The sequence below is a fragment of the Terrapene carolina genome, unplaced genomic scaffold, assembly GCF_002925995.2.
Source record: "Terrapene carolina triunguis isolate 2854851 unplaced genomic scaffold, T_m_triunguis-2.0 Scaffold190, whole genome shotgun sequence".
NCBI classification, from domain to species: Eukaryota; Metazoa; Chordata; order Testudines; family Emydidae; genus Terrapene; species Terrapene triunguis.
Genome location: NW_020664541.1, coordinates 1530345 through 1550259, shown reverse-complemented (window position 1 = coordinate 1550259; position 19915 = coordinate 1530345). Strand labels below are relative to the sequence as shown.

The 19915-nt window shown below is 39.8% G+C and overlaps 1 protein-coding gene across 3 annotated transcripts in view; it reads right to left on the bottom strand.

Moving 5' to 3' along the window:
- Nucleotides 1-872: 872 nt before the first annotated feature.
- Nucleotides 873-19915, bottom strand: part of DCP1B (decapping mRNA 1B) — a 58456-nt gene continuing 39413 nt past the window's right edge. For 2 of the 3 annotated variants that reach the window (XM_024210490.3, XM_026654345.2), the window contains exons 7-10: nt 14732-14860; nt 13099-13947; nt 5762-6010; nt 873-1879 (exon numbers count right to left, since the gene is read on the bottom strand). In XM_024210490.3, the coding sequence (XP_024066258.2) occupies nt 1799-1879; nt 5762-6010; nt 13099-13947; nt 14732-14860 (1308 nt within the window). In that variant the 3' untranslated portion in view covers nt 873-1798. Of the gene's footprint in view, nt 1880-5761; nt 6011-8903; nt 8944-13098; nt 13948-14731; nt 14861-19915 lie in introns of those variants that run through there. The other variant, XM_026654344.1, reaches the window with a different exon arrangement.

Genomic DNA, 19915 nt, shown 5'->3' with positions numbered 1-19915 from the left:
ACATCAGAATTAGGCTTCTTCTCTTCAAGGTATGCCCTCCATGATACCTGTGCAACCTGTTGCCTTCAGTGGGTTTGTATAGTTATAAGTGACTGAAATTTACTAAAGCATTTTGTTGATTACCAAAAAGAAATAGAATCCACCTTGTTCTCTTAGGGTTTGCCTACATGGGAAAGTTTTACCGGTTCTACATAGTTACACAGGTATAACCCCTATGTGGACATACTAATTCTGGTATAAGAATGGCTGTTTTCAGTTTAGCTTAAACCCGTTCCCAAACAACAAATTAAACCGAAAAAAGCCACTTTTATACCAGAATTAGAGTGTTCACATAGGGTGTGTGTGTGTGTGGGGGGGGTCAACTATATAACCAAACAACTATATCAGTTTAAATTCACACCGTACGTAATACTGAACACATATGCCCTTGTAGACAAGGCCTTTGTTGATTTGCCTTGACAGTACTGGGAGTAAAGCAGTAAAAACATACTTTTGTCATTACAATCAACAAATCTGGCTCTGAAACCACAAAGGAAACAGTTCTGATGAGTAAGAAAGTACCATTTTTATACTGTAGCATTACAGAGTAGAAAAAAATTTGGACTGATTTTTTCTTCGATAAGGACTATGAACAAACCATGACTTTACATATACCATCTGCCACTGAAGCATGTAAGAACTAAAAACACCACATTTGTTTGTTTAGTCTGATTGATTTAAAAATGTGTTAATGTGGAGCACATTGCTCACTGTAATCTACTTCATTCCTATACAAGTTTGGAAGTATATTAAATTCAGAGCTTAAACTTGACAACTGAACTTTCAGAACTAAATACTTATTCCACCTGGTAGTAAAATGAATCCACTGCACACTCTGGCTAATCCATTTTATTTTCTTTATAAATGGATCATTGGAACCACTGACCCATCTGCTCTTGGAACATATTAAAAAAGGACTTATAAACCAAGTAACTGTTTTCTTGACCAGTTTACATATTGCTTATGATTATGCAGATTGTTTCCAGAAGCACAGAAATAGGATGCTAGTGCCACATCAGATCTACATTAACAGCAAGAACAGTCACAAACAAAAGGACCACCCTATAATTTTAAAAAACTCCTCAGAGTTCATTTCTATAGCTGGCTATAAATATTCTGAAGACAAAACAGAAACTGATTTTCATAAAAAAAATTGAGGAAAAATGTCACCACTTTCTTTGAAACAATTTTTTGTTGTTGTTAGAAAAGGTGATGGAACAACCCGTTTCAAAAGATCATTCCTCTTCCAAAATTTCACCAATATCTTCATATGCTTAAAAACAGTCCAACACTGCCACATGGTGACCAGGAATGGGCACTGTTCATTGTGAAATAGTGTTGAGTAATGGAAGTGATAACATCTATCTGAGAAAAAAACACATTAAATATCTAGTCCATGAATAACCACAGCCATAAATAAAAAGAAAAATGAACTCTGAGAACAGAGTCTTTATGAAGGAAATATAATTCATCTAGCAACAGCCCATGTAAGAAAAATAATTTAAGATATTTTGTGAGTCTTTAGCAGCGTCGTTACCCTCCCCCCTGAGGAAAGCAGTTTCCACCCGCACATTTCTCAGTACAGCATGTACTTGCCAACAAGCAATATTTAAGTGTAACTAAAAAGTCTAGGACCATTTATTTCATTTTATTGTTTTTAAAGGCAGAAGCTTTTAAACAATGTAACATCACTTGGCATGAGAGACTTTTTCTTCCTGGAGTTCAGGAAGTCATAGAAATTTAATTTTAAAATTATCTTTTACATAGACTTTTTGATTGCTGCCTTTCTCACACTGAAGAGATAAGCTTCATAGATAATGTTTAAGAAGTTGTCGTCATTCTGAAAAACAAAATAAATAAGACTTGTTACTGGAGGATCATAGTTCTCAAGTTAAAAGATTCTGAATTCATTCCATTTCAGGATCTAATGAATTTTCAACCTTACCATCCCAGTCAAAATTGGCACTAGCAGGGGGTTTTCATCCTCAAACACACAAAAACAGAACACAAAACCCAAACACTTTGTTACCTCCGGCTAATAGCTTTAACAGCATTTTTTGCATACATTGGCAGCATGAGAAAAGGGGGAATTCTCTTATCTCTTTTAGAAGAGTTGAAGACACGGAAAACAGGAAATTTTGTAAATTCATGATGACGTTGGCTGGGTGAAAGTCAGACTTTTCTCTTTCCCGCCCTGCAAGACTTCTGTAGTGATAACATATACTTGTAATTTCTTCCCTTCACCCTAATTATCACATATCTAGGAGGTCCTTTACATAGTTTCTGTTCCCCACCCACTACTGCAATAATAATACCAAAGTGCCTGGGTGAGCAGGTGGGCTGTGTTTCTTCCTGTTCCTACACTAAATTCCATGCAGTCAAATTGCTGCACCTGCACTGAATGCCATTGGCTTTAATGGTCTTAATCTGCACTAGTTACTCCACCCATGCACACTTAAATAGCTGGCTGATTCTTGATCATCTGCTTAGGGTCTAACTGATCCTCATATGTGGAGTTGGGAAGGAATTTTCCCTCTCAAGTCAGATTGGCAGTGATCTTGGGGGTTTGAGCATTCCTCTGCAGCATGGGATATGGGTCATTTGCTGGGATCATCCGGGTATCTCTATCAATCAATTCCCAGCCACTGCAAGGGTCTCAGTCATTGGTGCACCTTGGTCCCTCCTATTGTCTGCCTGTAGCACATAATAATTTAGTCTCTAATGGGCTGTAGGCTTTGGTCTAATTTCAGTTGCTAGTTTAGTAGATGCTGGGTGGTGTTGGTGACCTGTGATATACAGGCGGTCAGACTAGATGATCTTTGGCTTTGAACTCTATGACTCTTTAGGATAGTAGGTCTCAAACTTTTTCCATTCTGCAGACCATTTTGCACTAAAATATTTTTCCATGGAGATCTCCCTTTCCAACACTTCAAAACGCCACACTGGCTGGTTCTCAAAATGGTTCAGTTTGCAGACCACCAGGATTTTACACACCACAGTTTAAGAACTACTGCTGCCGAACCTGACAGCCTGGCAGAGTGAAGGAACAGAACAACACAAATTACAAGGGAATGAACCAACCCATGCATGAGCATAGGAGGATAACTAAAATTAGGACAGTCCTTCCCCCCCAGAGCCTCCTGCACTCCATGAAACAGCTGATTGGGAGGTGCGGGGAGGGAAGGGGAGGCGCTGATTGGCGGGGCTGCCGGTGGGCAGGAGGTGCTGGGAGCACGGGGCTGCTGATGTATTACTGTGGCTCTTTGGCAATGTACATTGGTAAATTCTGGCTCCTCTCAGGGTCAGGTTGGCCACCCCTGCTCTCCATACTATTGCAATAATCTTTGTACAAAGTATCCCTTGAAAGGTATCAATTGAAAACTCATAATTTGCCGATATACAATATCATGGTAAAATGCATGTAGCAGAGTTATATGTGAAGTTATAAACATAAGCTGAAATCATGACTAAAAGTAGGTTTTCCAGATAAGTCTGAGGAGTGGCCAAACCAGTTCCTCAGAGATAAAGGGCAAGCTGATGCCTCAGCCAGGTGTAAACAAGGCTAATGGACCATTACCTGCTAAGTGGCCATTCTTTGGCAGGAAAGCGGGCAGAGGCAAAAATCTACATGTTAGCAAAGGAACAGCATGGAGTTTCCTGCCACAAAGATTGACTGTCCCCTGGCTCCCACCTGGAAATGTTTTTCAAGAGGGGGACTGAAAATATAAAAAGCAGGGGCAGATACCTCAAGACACTCCCTTCTTTCTCCCCCTGCCCATCATATTCATTGCCTCTGAAGAGACAAAGGAAACCGCCATCGGACTCTGGGGGAGTAGTCCTGTCCTAAAGAGTCTGGTCAGTAAGACTGCTGAAAGCATATGCTGAGGAAACTTTGAATCTAATGTAGTTTGTTAAGTTAGGCACAAATTGTGTTTTCTCTTTATTTTTGTTGTAATCATTTCTGACTTTTATGGGGCTTGGGCTGTCGTCCTCCCTGGTTATTTTTAGTAAAAGTCACAAACAGGTCACGAGCTTCCATGGATTTTTGTTTATTGCCCACAACCTGTCCATGATTTTTACTAAAAATAACCATGACAAAACCTTAACCTTATTTATAAGCACACTCTGCATTCCATTATATAAATCATTAATGAAAATACTAAATAGTACCAAACTCAGGACTGACGCCTGTGAAATCCCATTAGATATGCCCTCCTTGTTGGACAGCATGAATATGGTCTTTCAATCAGTTGTGCAGCCACTTTATAATAATTTCATCTAGATTGCTTTCCCCTAATTTGCTTATGAGAATGTCATGTAGAACTGTGTCAAAAATTTTACTAAATCAAGATGTATTATGTCAGCTGCTCTCCCACCCCCATCTACTAAACTAGTAACCCTGTCAAAGGAGGAAATTAGGTTGGTTTGGCATGGTTTGTTCTTGACAAATCCATGCTGGCTATTCTATAACCCTGTTATCCTCTAGGTGCTTACAAACTGATTGTTTTGATCCAGTATCTTTCCAGGTATCGAAGTTAGGTTGACTGATCCTATTCTTCTCCAGATCCTCTTTGTTCCCCTTTTTAAAGATAAGTATTATATTTGCCCTTCTCCAGCCCTCTGGACTTCACCTGTCCTCCAGGAGTCCTTCAAGATAATTGCTAATGGTTCTGAGATTGCTTCAGCTAGTTCCTTAAATGCCCTAGGATAAGATCCATTAGGCCCTGTTGGCTTGAATACATGTAACTTATCTAAATATTCTTTTCCTATTTTGCAATCCTTCCTCCTTGTTAATATTAATTGTTTTGAGTATCTGGTCCTCTAACTTTTTTAGAGATGACTGAAGCAAAATACTCATTAAACACCTCAGCCTTCTTGATGTCATCAGTTATTAGCTCACATTCCCTGCTAAGTAGAGGATCTACACTTATGTGGGCAAGTAGCCTAGGCTTAGAAATTGGAACCCAAGACCTGTCCCTCTTTATTCCTTATAAATTATATACATTTACCTTTGGCATTTACCACATCCCCTTTAAAACCACTGTTTCTAGTATCCATAGAATTTGAAGATAGGAAGGATCCTAAAAGAGCACTCATTCCACTCTGTGTCGAATACAGGATTGTTTTCTACATAATATTCCTGAGTGTTTTGTCAAGACTATATCTGAGTCACGCAAGCTGGAAAACTACATTTAATTGACCTTGTTGTTAAAATATTTTCTGGATATTTATCCTTCATTTTTACTTGCTCACCTTCATCCCATTATTTCTTATTCCTACTTGAACTTCTCCTGCCCTCAACATGGATCTCTTTTAAGGATTTCCAAAGTACTGTATTGCCATTGAGATGCTCATCTTTTAGCTAAACTACATACATGTTAGTAGTTTTCACCTTTAAGCCAATTCCTGTAAGCCCATAACATCCTTGTTCTCTCCCCTGAATCCCCTCAAATTTATCATTCTTGAACTGTTGCACCCCAAACTGCATACATTAATCAAAACAGTTAAACCACAACTGTAGCAAGAGGGACTATTATCTCCTTAGCCAATGATTTAGTGCTTCTTTAATATATAGCCAGAAATAGTACAACTGCCAGTGGACATTTTAGTTTACTAATCTATCATTCAGACTGGTGGATGGGACCAATTATCCATCAGAGATATTTAAATCAAAATGGGAAGGAGGGATACAAGCAAAGGGGGAATGTTTCTGATTCTTTACCTGGATCAGGTGTAAAAGTGTTTCCTGAAGCTGCATCTTGGTCAATGAGTTGCTGTTTACGACAGATGGCTCTGGATTCTGCATAGGAAGGAGAAGGCTAGCTGAATTAGAAGCAGATTCTTGATTTGCTGGTGGTAAGCACCCACTTTCACTTGCCTTTGGTGGAGCAGGTGTGGACTGTGTGAACAGCATGGGGGACATCAGCAGTGCAGGAGTCACAGTAGCAGGAATGCGCTGAGGTGAGATGACCTGCCCATACACAAATTAATAAAAAATGGAAGCATTTAAGCAATGTGTATATTCACTAAGAATACAGGGGTAAAGATGAAGAGGACTCCAGACAGAAATAGATTCACAAGAGCAGATATGCAGGGATACACTGAGGATTAAGAGTATCTGGGGCCCACAACCACCCATCCAGTTCAAGATCACAGTACTCAGTCTCATGTGTAATAAAGTCTATATATCTGGCAAATTGGTTAAATAGAAAATCAGCTTATTATAAAAGTTAGACTATTATAAATACTAGCACTGTAGAAGAATGACAAACTACAACATTTGAGGTCCTTCTTATAAGGATGGTCCTTACATGTCCCCTGGTTTGGGTTTTGAGAATATGCTCGCTAGTATGAGAGTGTACTTTAATAAATATTTTGAATTTTATAGTACGTTTCATCTATAGCTCTCAAAATACTTTGGGGGGGGGGTATGCATCCTCATTTTACAGATAGAAAAAACAGGAACAGAAGGTTAGGTGACTTGCCCAAAGTTCCATAGTGAGTTGTTGGCAGAGTCAGGAACAGAATCTAGTTTTGACTTCCTGGCCCATGCTCAATGCACTAGACTAAAAAAACCTTTAAAGAAAAAGAGAACATCTTTACCAGAAACCTAGATGCTACTATGATTCTGTCAGAGTTCCCTTAATTTTAGTCTAAGCAGGGAGGCACATATTGATTTGAAAGTAGATTGTGAGCCTGCAGAGTTTTTATCCTTTTAATTATGGGGTATATTTAGAACTATTAAATGTGCAGCACCGACAATGCTGCTAGGAATAAGATAATGTGACAAGTGCTCTTTAAATGTTCACCACAAAGCTCTAGCAATGGGCCTTAATTCTAATCTGTAGCTTTCCTCACTGCTCAAGTATCTGGCATTATTTGAGAGGCTTCCAGTGGGAGCAATATTGGGTGATTTTTTTTTATTATGGACAGACACCCATAGTAGCATCTTCTAAAGCTCTCTATGTAAGCTTGAAAGTTTGTCTCTCTCAACAACAGAAGTAGGTCCAATAAAAGATATTACTTCACCCACACTGTCTCTCTAATATCCTGGGACCAACATGATAACAACAAAACAAATATTTACTGTTATTTTATCTAAACTATTTGGGCACTATTCACCATAGTATGCAGTCACTCAAAAAAAGAGAGAGAGAAGGACTAAGTTCTCAAGCTACTTTCTGATGGTAAATTTACAGGAGTAGAAAAACTTTCTAGAAGGATTTGTGGATATGAAAAAGCATGCAATATTATGCTATCACTAACTGCACTGTTTAGTAAATATTGTTTTTCTGCTTTTCAAAGCCAGACTGCTTTTAAAAAAGAAAACTATTTACGTGCAATTCCTATTCCCCATGATGCACAATCATAACAGAAAGAAGCAAGTCTGTGTTCCCTGCACATGAATGGCAGGTCTTCCCTAACTCACTGCGTGGCTGCTGCCAGCCAGCAGCGAAGGTGGTACACGCATGTCTGTGCTTGGAACACTGCTGGCCCCTAGTGTTACTTATTAGTCGTTCTGTTCTAACAAAATGACTAATGCTGGCAGGGATGTTTCTAGCTAAAATAAAAGTAATATGCATCTACAAAATTTGGATACAGTGTCAGGTTTTTAAAAATCAAAGATACCACTTTGCTGTATACAATCTGAGGAATAAGAATCAGTTACAGAAGTATAGAGGTACCATGTTGTGCTTTTAATAGCATGGACTTATTCTAGTCATAAACAAACATACAATGTAGTTTAGTAGGCATCACGTAAGAATTATTTGTTTTTCATGGCGAGGAACTGCTTTTCACCAGTATACTTAAAACAGAGGCTAAGTGTGTAAGTAACCCTGCCATGTACTGGTGACTGAGCAAGTTAATATTTAGCTAATGCAATACCCAAGTAATCCTCACACCTAAAATATTTGTCTCGGGATAAGAATAGAAAATATATGCACCTATTCCTTGTAAATGAAGTCTTAAATTTTCTGTGTAACGAATTTAAAAATGTATATTCTTGTTAACAAATGAAAATTCTAGCATTTAAGTAGCTTCTGTACATGTGGAGGATAGTCTCCTTCAACACAAAGGAGACTTTTTTCAGTTTAGCTATTTAGTTCAGATATTTTCAGTTACCCAAGTGACAAAATTTACCCAACGGCTTCTGAACTTCTGTTAGAAATGTCAGATATTGATTCTGGTACTATTATTGTAATCTCTGTAGTACCTCCTGCAACTTTCATTGAGAGTGATTACTGTGGCTTGAAGGTCCTAAAGAATCTTTGGTAATGGAGTAATTTCAGATAAAACACCTTTGAGATGATCTCTTAGCTAGCAGGTGTGTAGGTGCCAAATTCAATGTTGCCAATATAGGACACTCGGGGCATGTCTACACTTACCAGTAAATCGGCACTGCTGCAATCGATGCAGCGAGTGTCAATTTAGCGGTTCTGGTGAAGACACACTAAATAGATGGGAGAGCACTTTCCCATCAATTTGTGTACTCCGCCTCCCTGAGAAACGTAAGGGAAGTCAACGGGAGACACTCTCCCATTGACACAGCACAGTGTAGCCAATGCGATAAGTGGATCTAACTACGCTGACTTCAGTTACGTTATTTACATAACTGAAGTTGCATAAGTTAGATCGATTTACCGCAGTAGTGTAGACCAGCGCTCAGTCTATTTTGACACTACTTTGCCAGTCAGCCATTTCTCTTATCTTTGAATAATTCCTCATAAGGACACAAATCACCTTCCTAAAAATGTTGCTAATAGATTTTTTTCTGATAGAATTTAACCTGAATTGCTTGTTCATTCAACATCCACTGATTTATCTCTAGCTTCACCACATCAAGACTTAAGTCTCTGACTCACCATCAGCACAGCAGGACTTTAGTTTGTCAGTTGTACAGCACTGCAATAGGACAACAAGAAAAAATATGCTGCTTTGAAACAAAGTATTTACAGCTGGATAACATGGCACTTGGTGAATTTATGTTATATTGTTTGAGCTGAGAAATGTATTGGAACTCTTGTAATGTAAACTGGGGCCTATTATCACACACTAGCTGCTTGGAATTCCATATGTATCAAATGAGTCTCTTAGAACGTTAGTAGTTAGAGTATGTGTTGTGGACTTCTGGCCATTTTTAGCGAGTATCACTTAGGACTAAAAACATTTCACCTAAAAATGTCTCAGCAAATTCTAGATGTAGCTGTTGCCAAGATTTTGTTGGTTAAAACCAGGGTACAAACATGTTTTTGTTGCCATGCACTTGTACACAACTGGTGCACTCTTCTGCTGTTGATTATATCTGAAATTCAAACCCTGGATGCCAAATTTATCTGTAGCCTAGTTATTTTGTTATTGCTGTTCAGAAACTCCCTTTCTTAAATATTTGTGATTGCAGGTTAACTATTACCCAAGTACCTCATCAAGTATAAAAGAATCTTTTGTGACTGGAAAGTTCATTCCGCCATGAGGTAAATGCTCCTAAGCATTTTCATGAACTGGCCTGTCATAACTAAAAAAAGTGCCTTTCCAAGTTTAATTCACAAATTATGGTATTTTTCAAATTTATTAAATGTTTTACTTGTGACAAGTAAAAAATACCAGTTGTACCACCACTGAGTACCATCACCACTACAAAGTACCACTTTTATGCACAGATAGAAATAACGCCCTATATTGAAAGTGTGTAACTGATTTAAGGCTGGTCTAAGAAGTGGTCTACTGTAAATAGGATAAATTATTTGTATAGTGTCAAGGCTACGGTAGGTACTCTTATGATCGTGGCATAAATTCATGAAAGCACTTAAGCACGTACTTAAGACCATCCCTATTCAGAACAGCACATGCTTAATGATAAGCAGGTGCTTAAAGTCCATTAGGGATCAATGCTTTCCCATTGGGAATTAAACATGCTTACTTGTTGCCTTTAATATGGATAGTTTCCTGAATCAGGCTAGCACTAGGCAGAGTGCCTCCTTTGTAGATTTGAGCATAACTGTTCAGCTTTTGCTATTTTTCCCTGCAACTAGTCTTTCCTTTCCATATGGGAGTTGAAAGTTCTTATGCCATATGGAGATACATCACAAGCCAATTTAAAACTGGGTTTGTAATGTGTCAGGACTATCGTTGAGAAAATACAAGCTATAGTCTCCTTATCATTGAAGAATCTTATCCGTTCCTTAAATACCCTTGGTCTTTTTTTTCCAATAATGAAGATACTGTTGAGACAGCATTCTATTCCTGGCAGATATCGTAAAATTTGCTTTATTGTCCTTTGATCTGTAGTAGGAGCAGATACCATACTGAATGATAAACAATTATAAGGAACAGACTTCTTGGTGCATTTATTGTCAGGATCTGCTTTGATTAATCTTGCTTCAGCATGTAAAAATATATTTGTGCCAGATCTATTTAATTTAAATGTTTATTCACTGGACAGGGTGGCAAACAAGTCTTCAGTCTATAGAAAAGAATACTGAGATACACTGAGAGGGATTGACCCTGATTTTAAAGTCTCTACAGATTTTTACCTTCCCATCTTTTTCAATAATAGGTATAACTGGCTTGGCCAAGTCACTGAATTCTATAGGAAATCCTGTGCTAACTAGCCTTTCTTAGTCTATGTCTACTCTCTGACCCAATGGAATGGAATAGGTCATGCCTTACAGAATCTAGGTTGGTAGTGGTACTAATGATTAATCATATCTTAATCATTTTTATAGTCTGTAATAGGTCTTCTAAACAATGCTGAATGTTTCAAAGTTAGTACAACCAGTACAACACTAGTGGTGGTTGGTGTCTCAGCCAATAAAGCCATCTCCTGTCAGTCAATATGAATCTTCTTGAGTAATGCTTTGCCAAGCAAGGTGAGATTGGAATTGTAATAATTGTTGTTGCATTTTATGCACATTTACAGTAGTAATCTCTGGAATGACTTTTCCCTGTACGTATTTTTGCTCTCAGCCATTGTTTCTCTTTGAATTCTTCTAGTAAAATTACTAAGATTATGAAGCCAGTATCAAGTTCCATTCTGAATGGTTGTTCTTTCCATCTCAGGTTTACCCAGATATAATTACTGCTTTCTTGCCTTTTTCAAACACATGCAAAATGAGGTCACTATCACTTATCAGTCACTATCACTTATCAATATCAATACCAATCTCTTTTTCTGAGATGGGTTATATTTTTGTTATTTCCTATTAGTACAAACTGGTTTATAATATATAGCTTGACACTTGATGATTTTCTAGGTTTGAATAGCTCATTTTCCCCATGCTGTGTGCATGTTTCATAGTGAGTTAGACAACTTCTCACACTTACAGAATGCAGTCCCCTCACCCAGTGAAAACAAAAGTAATTACTGTGACTTTGGTTACCTTTTTGTTAGTAACTTTTAGGAAATGGATAGAAAATATCATAATGCCACTATATAATCCCATGATGTGGCCACACCTTGAATACTGTGTGCAGTTCTGGTCTCCCCATCTCAAAAATGATATATTAGAATTGGAAGAGGTACAGAGAAGGGCAACAAAAATGATTAAGAGTATGGAACAGATTCCATATAAGGAGAGATTAGTAAGACTGAGACTTTTCAGCTTGGAAAAGAGACGACTAAGGGGAGAGATATGATAGAGGTCTATAAAATCATGAATAGTTTGTAAAAAGTGAATGAAGGAGTGTTATTTACTCCTTCATATAACACAAGAACTAGGGTCACCCAATGAAGTTAATAGGCAGCAGGTTTAAAACAAACAAAAGGAGGTACTTTTCGCACAATTGCATAATCAACCTGTGTTGCCAGGGGATGTTGTGAAGGTCAAAACTATAATGGGGTTTACAAAAGAATTAGATCAGTTCATGGAGGATAGATCCATCAATGGCTATTGGCCAAGATAGTCAGGGATGCAACCCCATGCTCTGGTTGTCCCTAGCCTCTGACTGCCCAAAGCTGGGAGTGGACAACAGGGGATGGATCACTCAACGATTATCTGTGCAATGCTCTGCTATAACGTCGTTTGGCTGCCTGCTCTGTCCACAGCTGGCAGACCCCCTATCAGCTCCCCTATGCCCCCCCCCCCCAGCGTTTCCCGCCCGCTGGCAGACCCCGCGGATCAGTGCCTTCCCCCTCTTCCCCCCGCCTCCTGCCTGCAGCAATCAGCTGGCTTGTGGCGTTCAGGAGGGAGGGGGGAGGACTTGGCGTGCAGGCTCCCCTCCCTCCCCTGCCTCCCGAAAGCTGCAAACCAGCTGATTGCCCCGGGCAGGAGACAGGGGAGGGAGGGGGGAGCCTGCACACCGAGTCCTCGCTCCTCCTCCTCCCTCCTGCCCCCTGAACGTCGCAAGCCAGTTGATTGCTGCAGACAGGAGGGGGGGGGGAAGAGCGAGGACACCGGTGCACCTGCCTCCTGCCCGCGGCAATCAGCTGGCTTGCGGTGTTCAGGAGGCAGGGGTGAGAGGGGGAACCTGCGCGCCGTGTCCTCGCTCCTCCCCACTCCCTCCTGCCTCCTGAACGCTGCAAACCAGCTGATTGCCACGGGCAGGAGGCAGGGGAGGGAGGGGGGAGGAGCGAGGACGCGGCGTGCGGAGTAAAGGGGGAGGGGAAGAAGAGGCGGCATGGGTGGGCTGAGGGTTGAGCCCCCCCGCCCCTGGTGCTTGCAGAGTAGGGGAAGCTGCCGCTGCGCAACGTGCTTCACCTAACCTACAGCACCTTCAGCCTCCTTGCTGCCTCATTGTCTCCAGTGCCAGTGGGCTGTGCCTGTCTGGGGTAAGGCAGGGGCACCTCCCAACTATAGTACTGTACTGTATGGCCAAAAAAAAAAAAAATTCCCTGGCACCTAGCCCCCCATTTACATTCATTCTTATGGGGAAATTGGATTCACTTAACATTGTTTCACTTAAAGTTGCATTTTTCAGGAACATAACTACAACGTTAAGTGAGGAGTTACTGTAATGGGAATTAGAGAACAGCCTTATAAAACTGAATTCTGTTGCACTGCAGCTCAAAAGATTCCTAGATACCTTCCCCACAGGCATTAGTTCCTTAAATCACATGTTTACCTGAAAGAGAGGGCTCTGCTTTTGTGCACCTGATGTCTTGTCTATCCAGGCGTCCAAGGGTTTTAGAGTGTTGGTGTTCTGAGTAACTACAGGAAACTTAGCTGCCAAGGTAGGTCTGCTGGACACATGTAACTGTTGCTCCTGTTGCACTATCTGGAGTTTTTTCAGTAACTCTTGGGGTGAAATCACTCCAGAACTGGTTGATTGGTTGCCCGAGAGGGAAAGTGGCTGTCTAGGAAGTTTGGACTGTTCTTTACCAACAGTCTGAGGCTCTAAAGTCTGGGCTGGAAGAGAGCCATTGAAATATACCAGATGTGGCTGGGTCATGTTATTTATCTGTGCTGCTGATGCTGTAGCAGCAGAAGTCCTGCTGAAGATTGAAGCTGTTGAACTTACAGTACCTGTTGCACTTGGGTCCATTTTGGTCACTGATCCTGATTGTCCCTGCAGTTTCTGTAACAAGCTTTGAGTGCCAGTTGTGTCCTGGGCTGGATGAGATGTTACAACACCATGAGAAGTCACCGGTTGGAAGAGTCCAGTGAAAACCTCCCCTACGGAGCGGACATTGCCGTTTTCACACAGTCGATTCTCAGGAAGCTCAGAGAGTGGATGAAGGTCTGTCCCACGCACCATAAGTTTTTGAATAGCTGGGCAAAGCTGCTTCTCTGCTGAGGGTGAATGTCCACTAGGTTCCTCATAGGACAGTGAACGCACTACCCTCTGCCTGACAGAAAGATTAAGTTGGTGCTTTTTCTGTGACTGTTCTGGGACATCTTGGTATATGGTAGGATTTTCTTGTTTTCCAAACAGTGCTGTCAAAGATAAGTGTTGTGGTTCTGAGTCCATGTTCTACAAGGAAAAAGAGAATAAGTGAACACAGTTCTTGTGCACATTAAGCTACATTAACTGTCTGAAGTGTTACCTTGCAGTATCTGAGGAACAGCCAAGACAACTGACCTACACTTCCTCCTCTCAAGAGGATTATTTAATGATTGTGTCATGTGGGAGGAAAGGATTTTTAAACAGCCTTGAAACTCCTGGTCTGTGAGAAAAATGCTGCTTCCAGAAAAAAGGTACCAACTTCACTTTCAATGCCTAGAGAGAAGGGTCTCCTCTTACAGTCACTAATAAAATATTAGAAAAGCTCTAAAAGGTTATGAAGGGGAAGAAAGGAACCTTCTGTCCCTGTGGGAAGTAGTGTCACTTTCTGTCTTTCGCCTTACCATGGCAAAATGGATGTAGCTTGCTGGATTTTGCATTGTGATGTATTTTTAAGTCATATGAAAGGCATCTATCATGTATGGAAAGGCATTTGTACAAATTTAAATTAATAAATGAATAATAAAATAAGCTGTGTTCCACTGGCTAGTTGGTGGTTTGCCTGCAACCACAACAACTTTCCTGAATTGAGAGATCAATTGTTTTTGCTTGACTCAGCATACAACATCTATGTTTTAAATAACCATTTTACACAAAAAAAGCTATTTTTTGTAAAGAGATATTAATTTTGCATTAAGACCATCCCATTTACCCTAATTCCACTTCGCATTATTGTACTATTTGATCTACGCAAGAATCCTCCCATGCCGGATATGTTATGGCAGCACTAGTCAGAGTGCAAAATAAAGTGTACCTTGCCTTGCTGAGGTATTTGTTGGTGCTGAGTTTCACTGGGCTTCACTGGTATTGGTTTGATCAGGTTTGGGTTGTCATAGATAGCAGAGGAACTGGTCATTTGCTTTGGCTCTGAACAGGTCTTACACTGCAACAGAAATAAAACATATTTTGGAATGAAAGAAACTACCACTTTCTTAAGGGATGTTCTCCCCTAACTTTGTATCATAAAATCCCAAACTGGTTAAGTCTTCAAGAAATACCACCACTTGCAAGCCTGACAACTGATTGTGATAAATGAGGATACTGAATAGAAGTCAATCTCAGTTCCTAGGAACGTTAGCATAAGTTTACGGACTCAAGTCCCCAATGCTTTGTATGTGAGCCTTTAAAAAAAAAAAAAAAAAAATTCCCTTCCTTGTCTTTTCCTGTACATAAGGCAAAACCAACCTGGCACCTTACAGACCAGACCACAGCTACAGGTTTTCTCTATCAGTGAACAGCTAGTTCTGTTATGGCTTGAAAGTAGCTTAGGTACCTGAAGGATTTATATGCACATATATTTACAGGCTATCAATAGGCACATTTTACATATTTTACATTAGTACTTTCATAACCTCATAATTTCAGCTTGCCTGGCAGATATAGCTCTATTGAGAGACAACTGCCACCCTCAAAAGAGCAATTCAACGCACATTTCTTTTTCTCAAATGCTCCTGTGTGGATTGCTGCTGGTTTTCAAAAAGGAAGAGGAAAAAGAAGAAAGAGAAATGGAGAGACGATTAAAGAACATGAGTGTGACAGTTTGAAAGCTGGTATCCTATAGATTTTCCACTGAAATTTACATGGAACAAAATTTAGAGATGGCCTATAAAAATAATGCCGTACAGTATATCACTTTGTTTACTATTTTTACTAGTTTCTGGGTTTTCTTTAAAACAGGGTTGTAAGGGAGGACTATATTTTAAATCTTTTTTCCTAGGGTTGAGGGTTATATTTGCTGATCTCCTCTAGATAACAATCTCATGCCATCGACAGTCACATAACATGTATAGTTTATACACACTTAAAATCTTAAGGAAAAAAACTGAAGTATGTGATTGGTTAGCATTTGAGTCGGTATGTTCTCTTGTTAAATACTGATATGTTAACTGGTATTCTTATCTCAAAAAGGATTGGGCAGAAGTAGAGGGGGATTCAGAGATGCTCGACAAAAATGATTAACAGTATGGAAAGACTAAAATATGAAGAGAAACTGGGAATATTTAGTTTAGAGAAGGCGCAAATAAGAGGAAACATGCTGGAGGTATACAAAATAATGAATAGTACAGAAAAGGTAAATCAAATGCTTTTCTTTACCCTCTCATAATTGAATGACAACAAATATAAATTTGATAAAAGGAAATTATGCACTGTATAAAGAAAGCAGTATTAGCCCGTGGAACTCTGATACAAGATACTACTGTGACCAAGAGATAAGCAGATTCACAGAAGGATTAAATATTTCTACTAATAACAAGAACAAGTTAATTAGACACAACAAACAAAAATGTGGAGGAACTATAAATTCTCATTCTTCAGCGCATAAACCAACCTCTAACTGATGAATATTAGGAAAAAGCTTTCCTTATGTCCAGATCATTCTTTAATTGTTGACTTTGGGCTTGTACGCCTTCCTCTGAGGCGTCTGGTTCTATGCATTGTTGGAAATAGAATAATGGAACAGATGGACCAGGGGTCTGATACAGTTCCTATGCAATTACTAAAACAATAGGGCTCTTAGGCTTTTGGTGTTCAGAGACCATTGCCTATCATGCTGACCCATGTCTTACTGTTTCGTTGTACTCCCCCATGTGTCTATATCCATCTACTGGCTCTTGTCTTAGAAAGTAAGCTCCTTGGGGTGGGGACCATCTTTTCATTCTGTGTCTATCCAGAGCCTAGCACTGTGGGGTCCTGGACATGGCAAGGGCTCCTAGGTCCTATGGTGGTACTACTATTAAAGAAACGACGGGGTGGTCTGGGTAGCAGACGCAAACCTGGCAGGATTCAAAGGACTGATCATAAGCCAGAATAGCTACCGAACAGTTAAAAATAAACTTGAGAGATATACAAGGCAGAGTGGACTGAAAACTATCCAGTGCATCCATTTCTAATACACCTATCACCATGGGAAAACAAATGAGAAAGAGAGGGACAGATTAGTTCAATGACTGCATGAGAAGGCCAATAAAGAAGATCTTGATGACTGTTAGAGAAGGCAGGGTATTTATGTCCTGGTTCTATGGAATGCTGGGCTTGAGGGAACTGCCCTAACTGCCAACTACTTCTCAAAAATAGTTCAGTGGCTATGTGGACAGGCATGTAACTCCTACAATGGTGCTCAGGGGAGGAAATGTCATGAAGGAGCATCAAAGTTCAATTCATACACCTGGGCTTCTGCTGTTCTGCTTCAACCTCTGGCTCAGATGCTGCCTTCAGCACTGGTTTTTGGAGGCACAAACACAGACATGCTAAAAGGGCTGCTAGCAGCAAGGTGGAAAACGTTAGTTCAGTTCTTGAATCTTCCTTCATGCGGTGCCCATCTGGCATAAGGTCAGCAACTGCTTCAAGCAACAGGACTAGGAAACTATGACAACCAAATAGTAAACTTTGCCCTGAAAGGAGAACTGCAAAGCAAAAATGGAACTTGAGTTAACTATAAAATGCTGTACTGAATGCCCGCTGGATGGGCAGCATTCAACACAGAGAGCTATATAAGCTATCCTGCTACAATTTTTTCCCCTCGGTGTAAAAACTTGTTAGTATACACTAGTTCACTGAAGATGTCTGGGGTATCTCAAATGTCAGAAGTCTCATCAATTCAAGCACAGGCTGTGGTATTTGATGGCACACAATGGTGAATTTTAGGAGCTCTTCAAATGAACTAGGAAGTACCAAGAGGATTTCGCAGAGAGCAAGAGAAACTTCTTAAAAAATGAGTTTATATTGATTTCTATGCTCAATGCCCCAAGGCCTGGTTAAAGAGGGCAGAAATCTGGGCTTAACTAAAGTTTCACTTTTGCTTTGCAGTTGCCCTTTAAAACCTGTTACATATGGATGGCTTAGAAAGACAACATCAGAACAACAATTTGAAGATCCAGTATGGAAGAGGGAAGAGTGTGCCAAAAACATTAAAATAGATATTTGTGTTAAGAAAAGTTTCCTTTGCATTAATCAACGCCGAATGGCACATGTCATTGTGTTGTCTATTCACCTAGCTTTGTTAGGTCCCTCTGGAGTTCCTTCACCTTTAAGTTTGTGCATGCAGCATCCACACGGGGAGTTACAGAGCAGCACTTTGATGCACACCGCTATTCACCCCCCCCTTAGTCTGAGCTTTACAACAATGTAGACATGCCCTTAAGTCTTAAGTCACTTCGGCTCTTTGGAGAATTTTACCACTGGACTTAAATGAAAGAAAACAGACCTCTTGAATGCACTAAAACCTGCTTGTTTATCTTGTCTGTTCCTACTCTATGGCACACCAGGCTTCCATTATCCTCCCGAATCACAGAGACTGCAGAAGGGGTAATAAGCAGACTTGACAAGCTGATTTCAGCACAATGAGTCGTGAGACATAAGCTGGCAAGAAAGTATAACAGTCATGAAGTGGCCAAAAATCACGGTACTTGTGAAGTATAGTGGCATTTGAGGTAGGGGTGTCATCTGCTATGAGGCAAGGGGGATAGCTGCCTCCCCCAGACCTTGGTTTGCCTTCCTCCTCTGACTTTTCATAGGTCTATATACTCCATTATGTCTTTTTACCCCTTCTCCGAACTCTGCAGGATATAATATATCCTATAACAATGTTCTAGATGCTGATGCAACTTTGACCCCTCCTCCCAAAATTTTCTGAAATGATACCCCTGATTTAATGTAAAAATAAATCTGTGTGTCACTATTTGTCCCCCTCCTCCTTTCGTAATTTTATGTTACTAAGGCCACTGGCATGAAAACATGATCTCTAGTCTGTACCAGGTCAGCTATTCCTGCTGCTTATGCCCTAGCTGAAGGCAAAGTGCTCTGTTGCAGAATATTTCCTTGGCAACCAATTATGATGCCACAAACATAGGATTATGTGGGGCATAAGCAGCAGCAGCAAATTTACAAAATATTCAGACTTTGTTTGCACACATATCTCCGAACAAAATATTTTTGTATTTCTCTTCCTCTATTATCCTACTACATAAATGTATATGTATAAAGGGAGAGGGAGAGACTTTTCTCTGTCTATCATTCATTCATCACCAAGGTAACTGAGCACAAGCCTGATGTTTTTCTAAATTTTCCAGAAGGTACCATTATAGTTTTTTCAATAATGGCTATTCAAATTAGTTGTAAACACTTTATTGTATATGAAGCAACAAAGTTTTGATCCAAGCCTAGGTAACAATTCAGGATTAAATTACACCAACAAGTCTCCTTTTTGTCATCTGTTTAAAGCATTAAACCCACCTCTTACACAGAACAGGTCTCAAGATGCTGGCTTCAAAAGCAGCTCTGCCACAAGAAACAAAGGCTACATTTCATGGGAGCCGAGAAAATTCACTACAGCCTTGCTTAAAATCTTATTAGTAACCACATTTCACAAAAGAAATAAAATCACCTCTCTTTAAATTGCTTGTGTTAAAAAAATATATATTCCCAGATACAAAACTCTAATATCTTATGAGCTCATTATTCAATGGTGCTCCATATGAAAGAAAGGAAACAGCAGCAGGATCCAACGGAGGCTCTGAAATAATTTACACCATTGATATGAATAATTGAATTGATTAGACTTTTATTCTGAAAGGTAAAACATTTTGGGCTGCTCAGTAATAAAGAGAAGAAAGTTAATTAATCCATTAGTTACTTAGGTGTCTTAGAAACTCCAGAACACAGAGGAAGCATGTGGGTTCAAATTATACTAGGTTTCAAATCTTTTCATTTCCATCCATCAATGACTAAACTACATCTCACCAACTACATTTAAAAACAGTTACTTACATGCTAGGTAGGGGTATTCTCAACCAAAACTAAAGTATGGAAAATACATTAGATATTTGTCAAAGAGACTGAGAATAACTTCCCAGCAGCTAGAAGCCACCATGAGCATGTCATCCAAATCAAAGAAGTTAAAAGCAACAGAGGGTCCTGTGGCACCTTTAAGACTAACAGA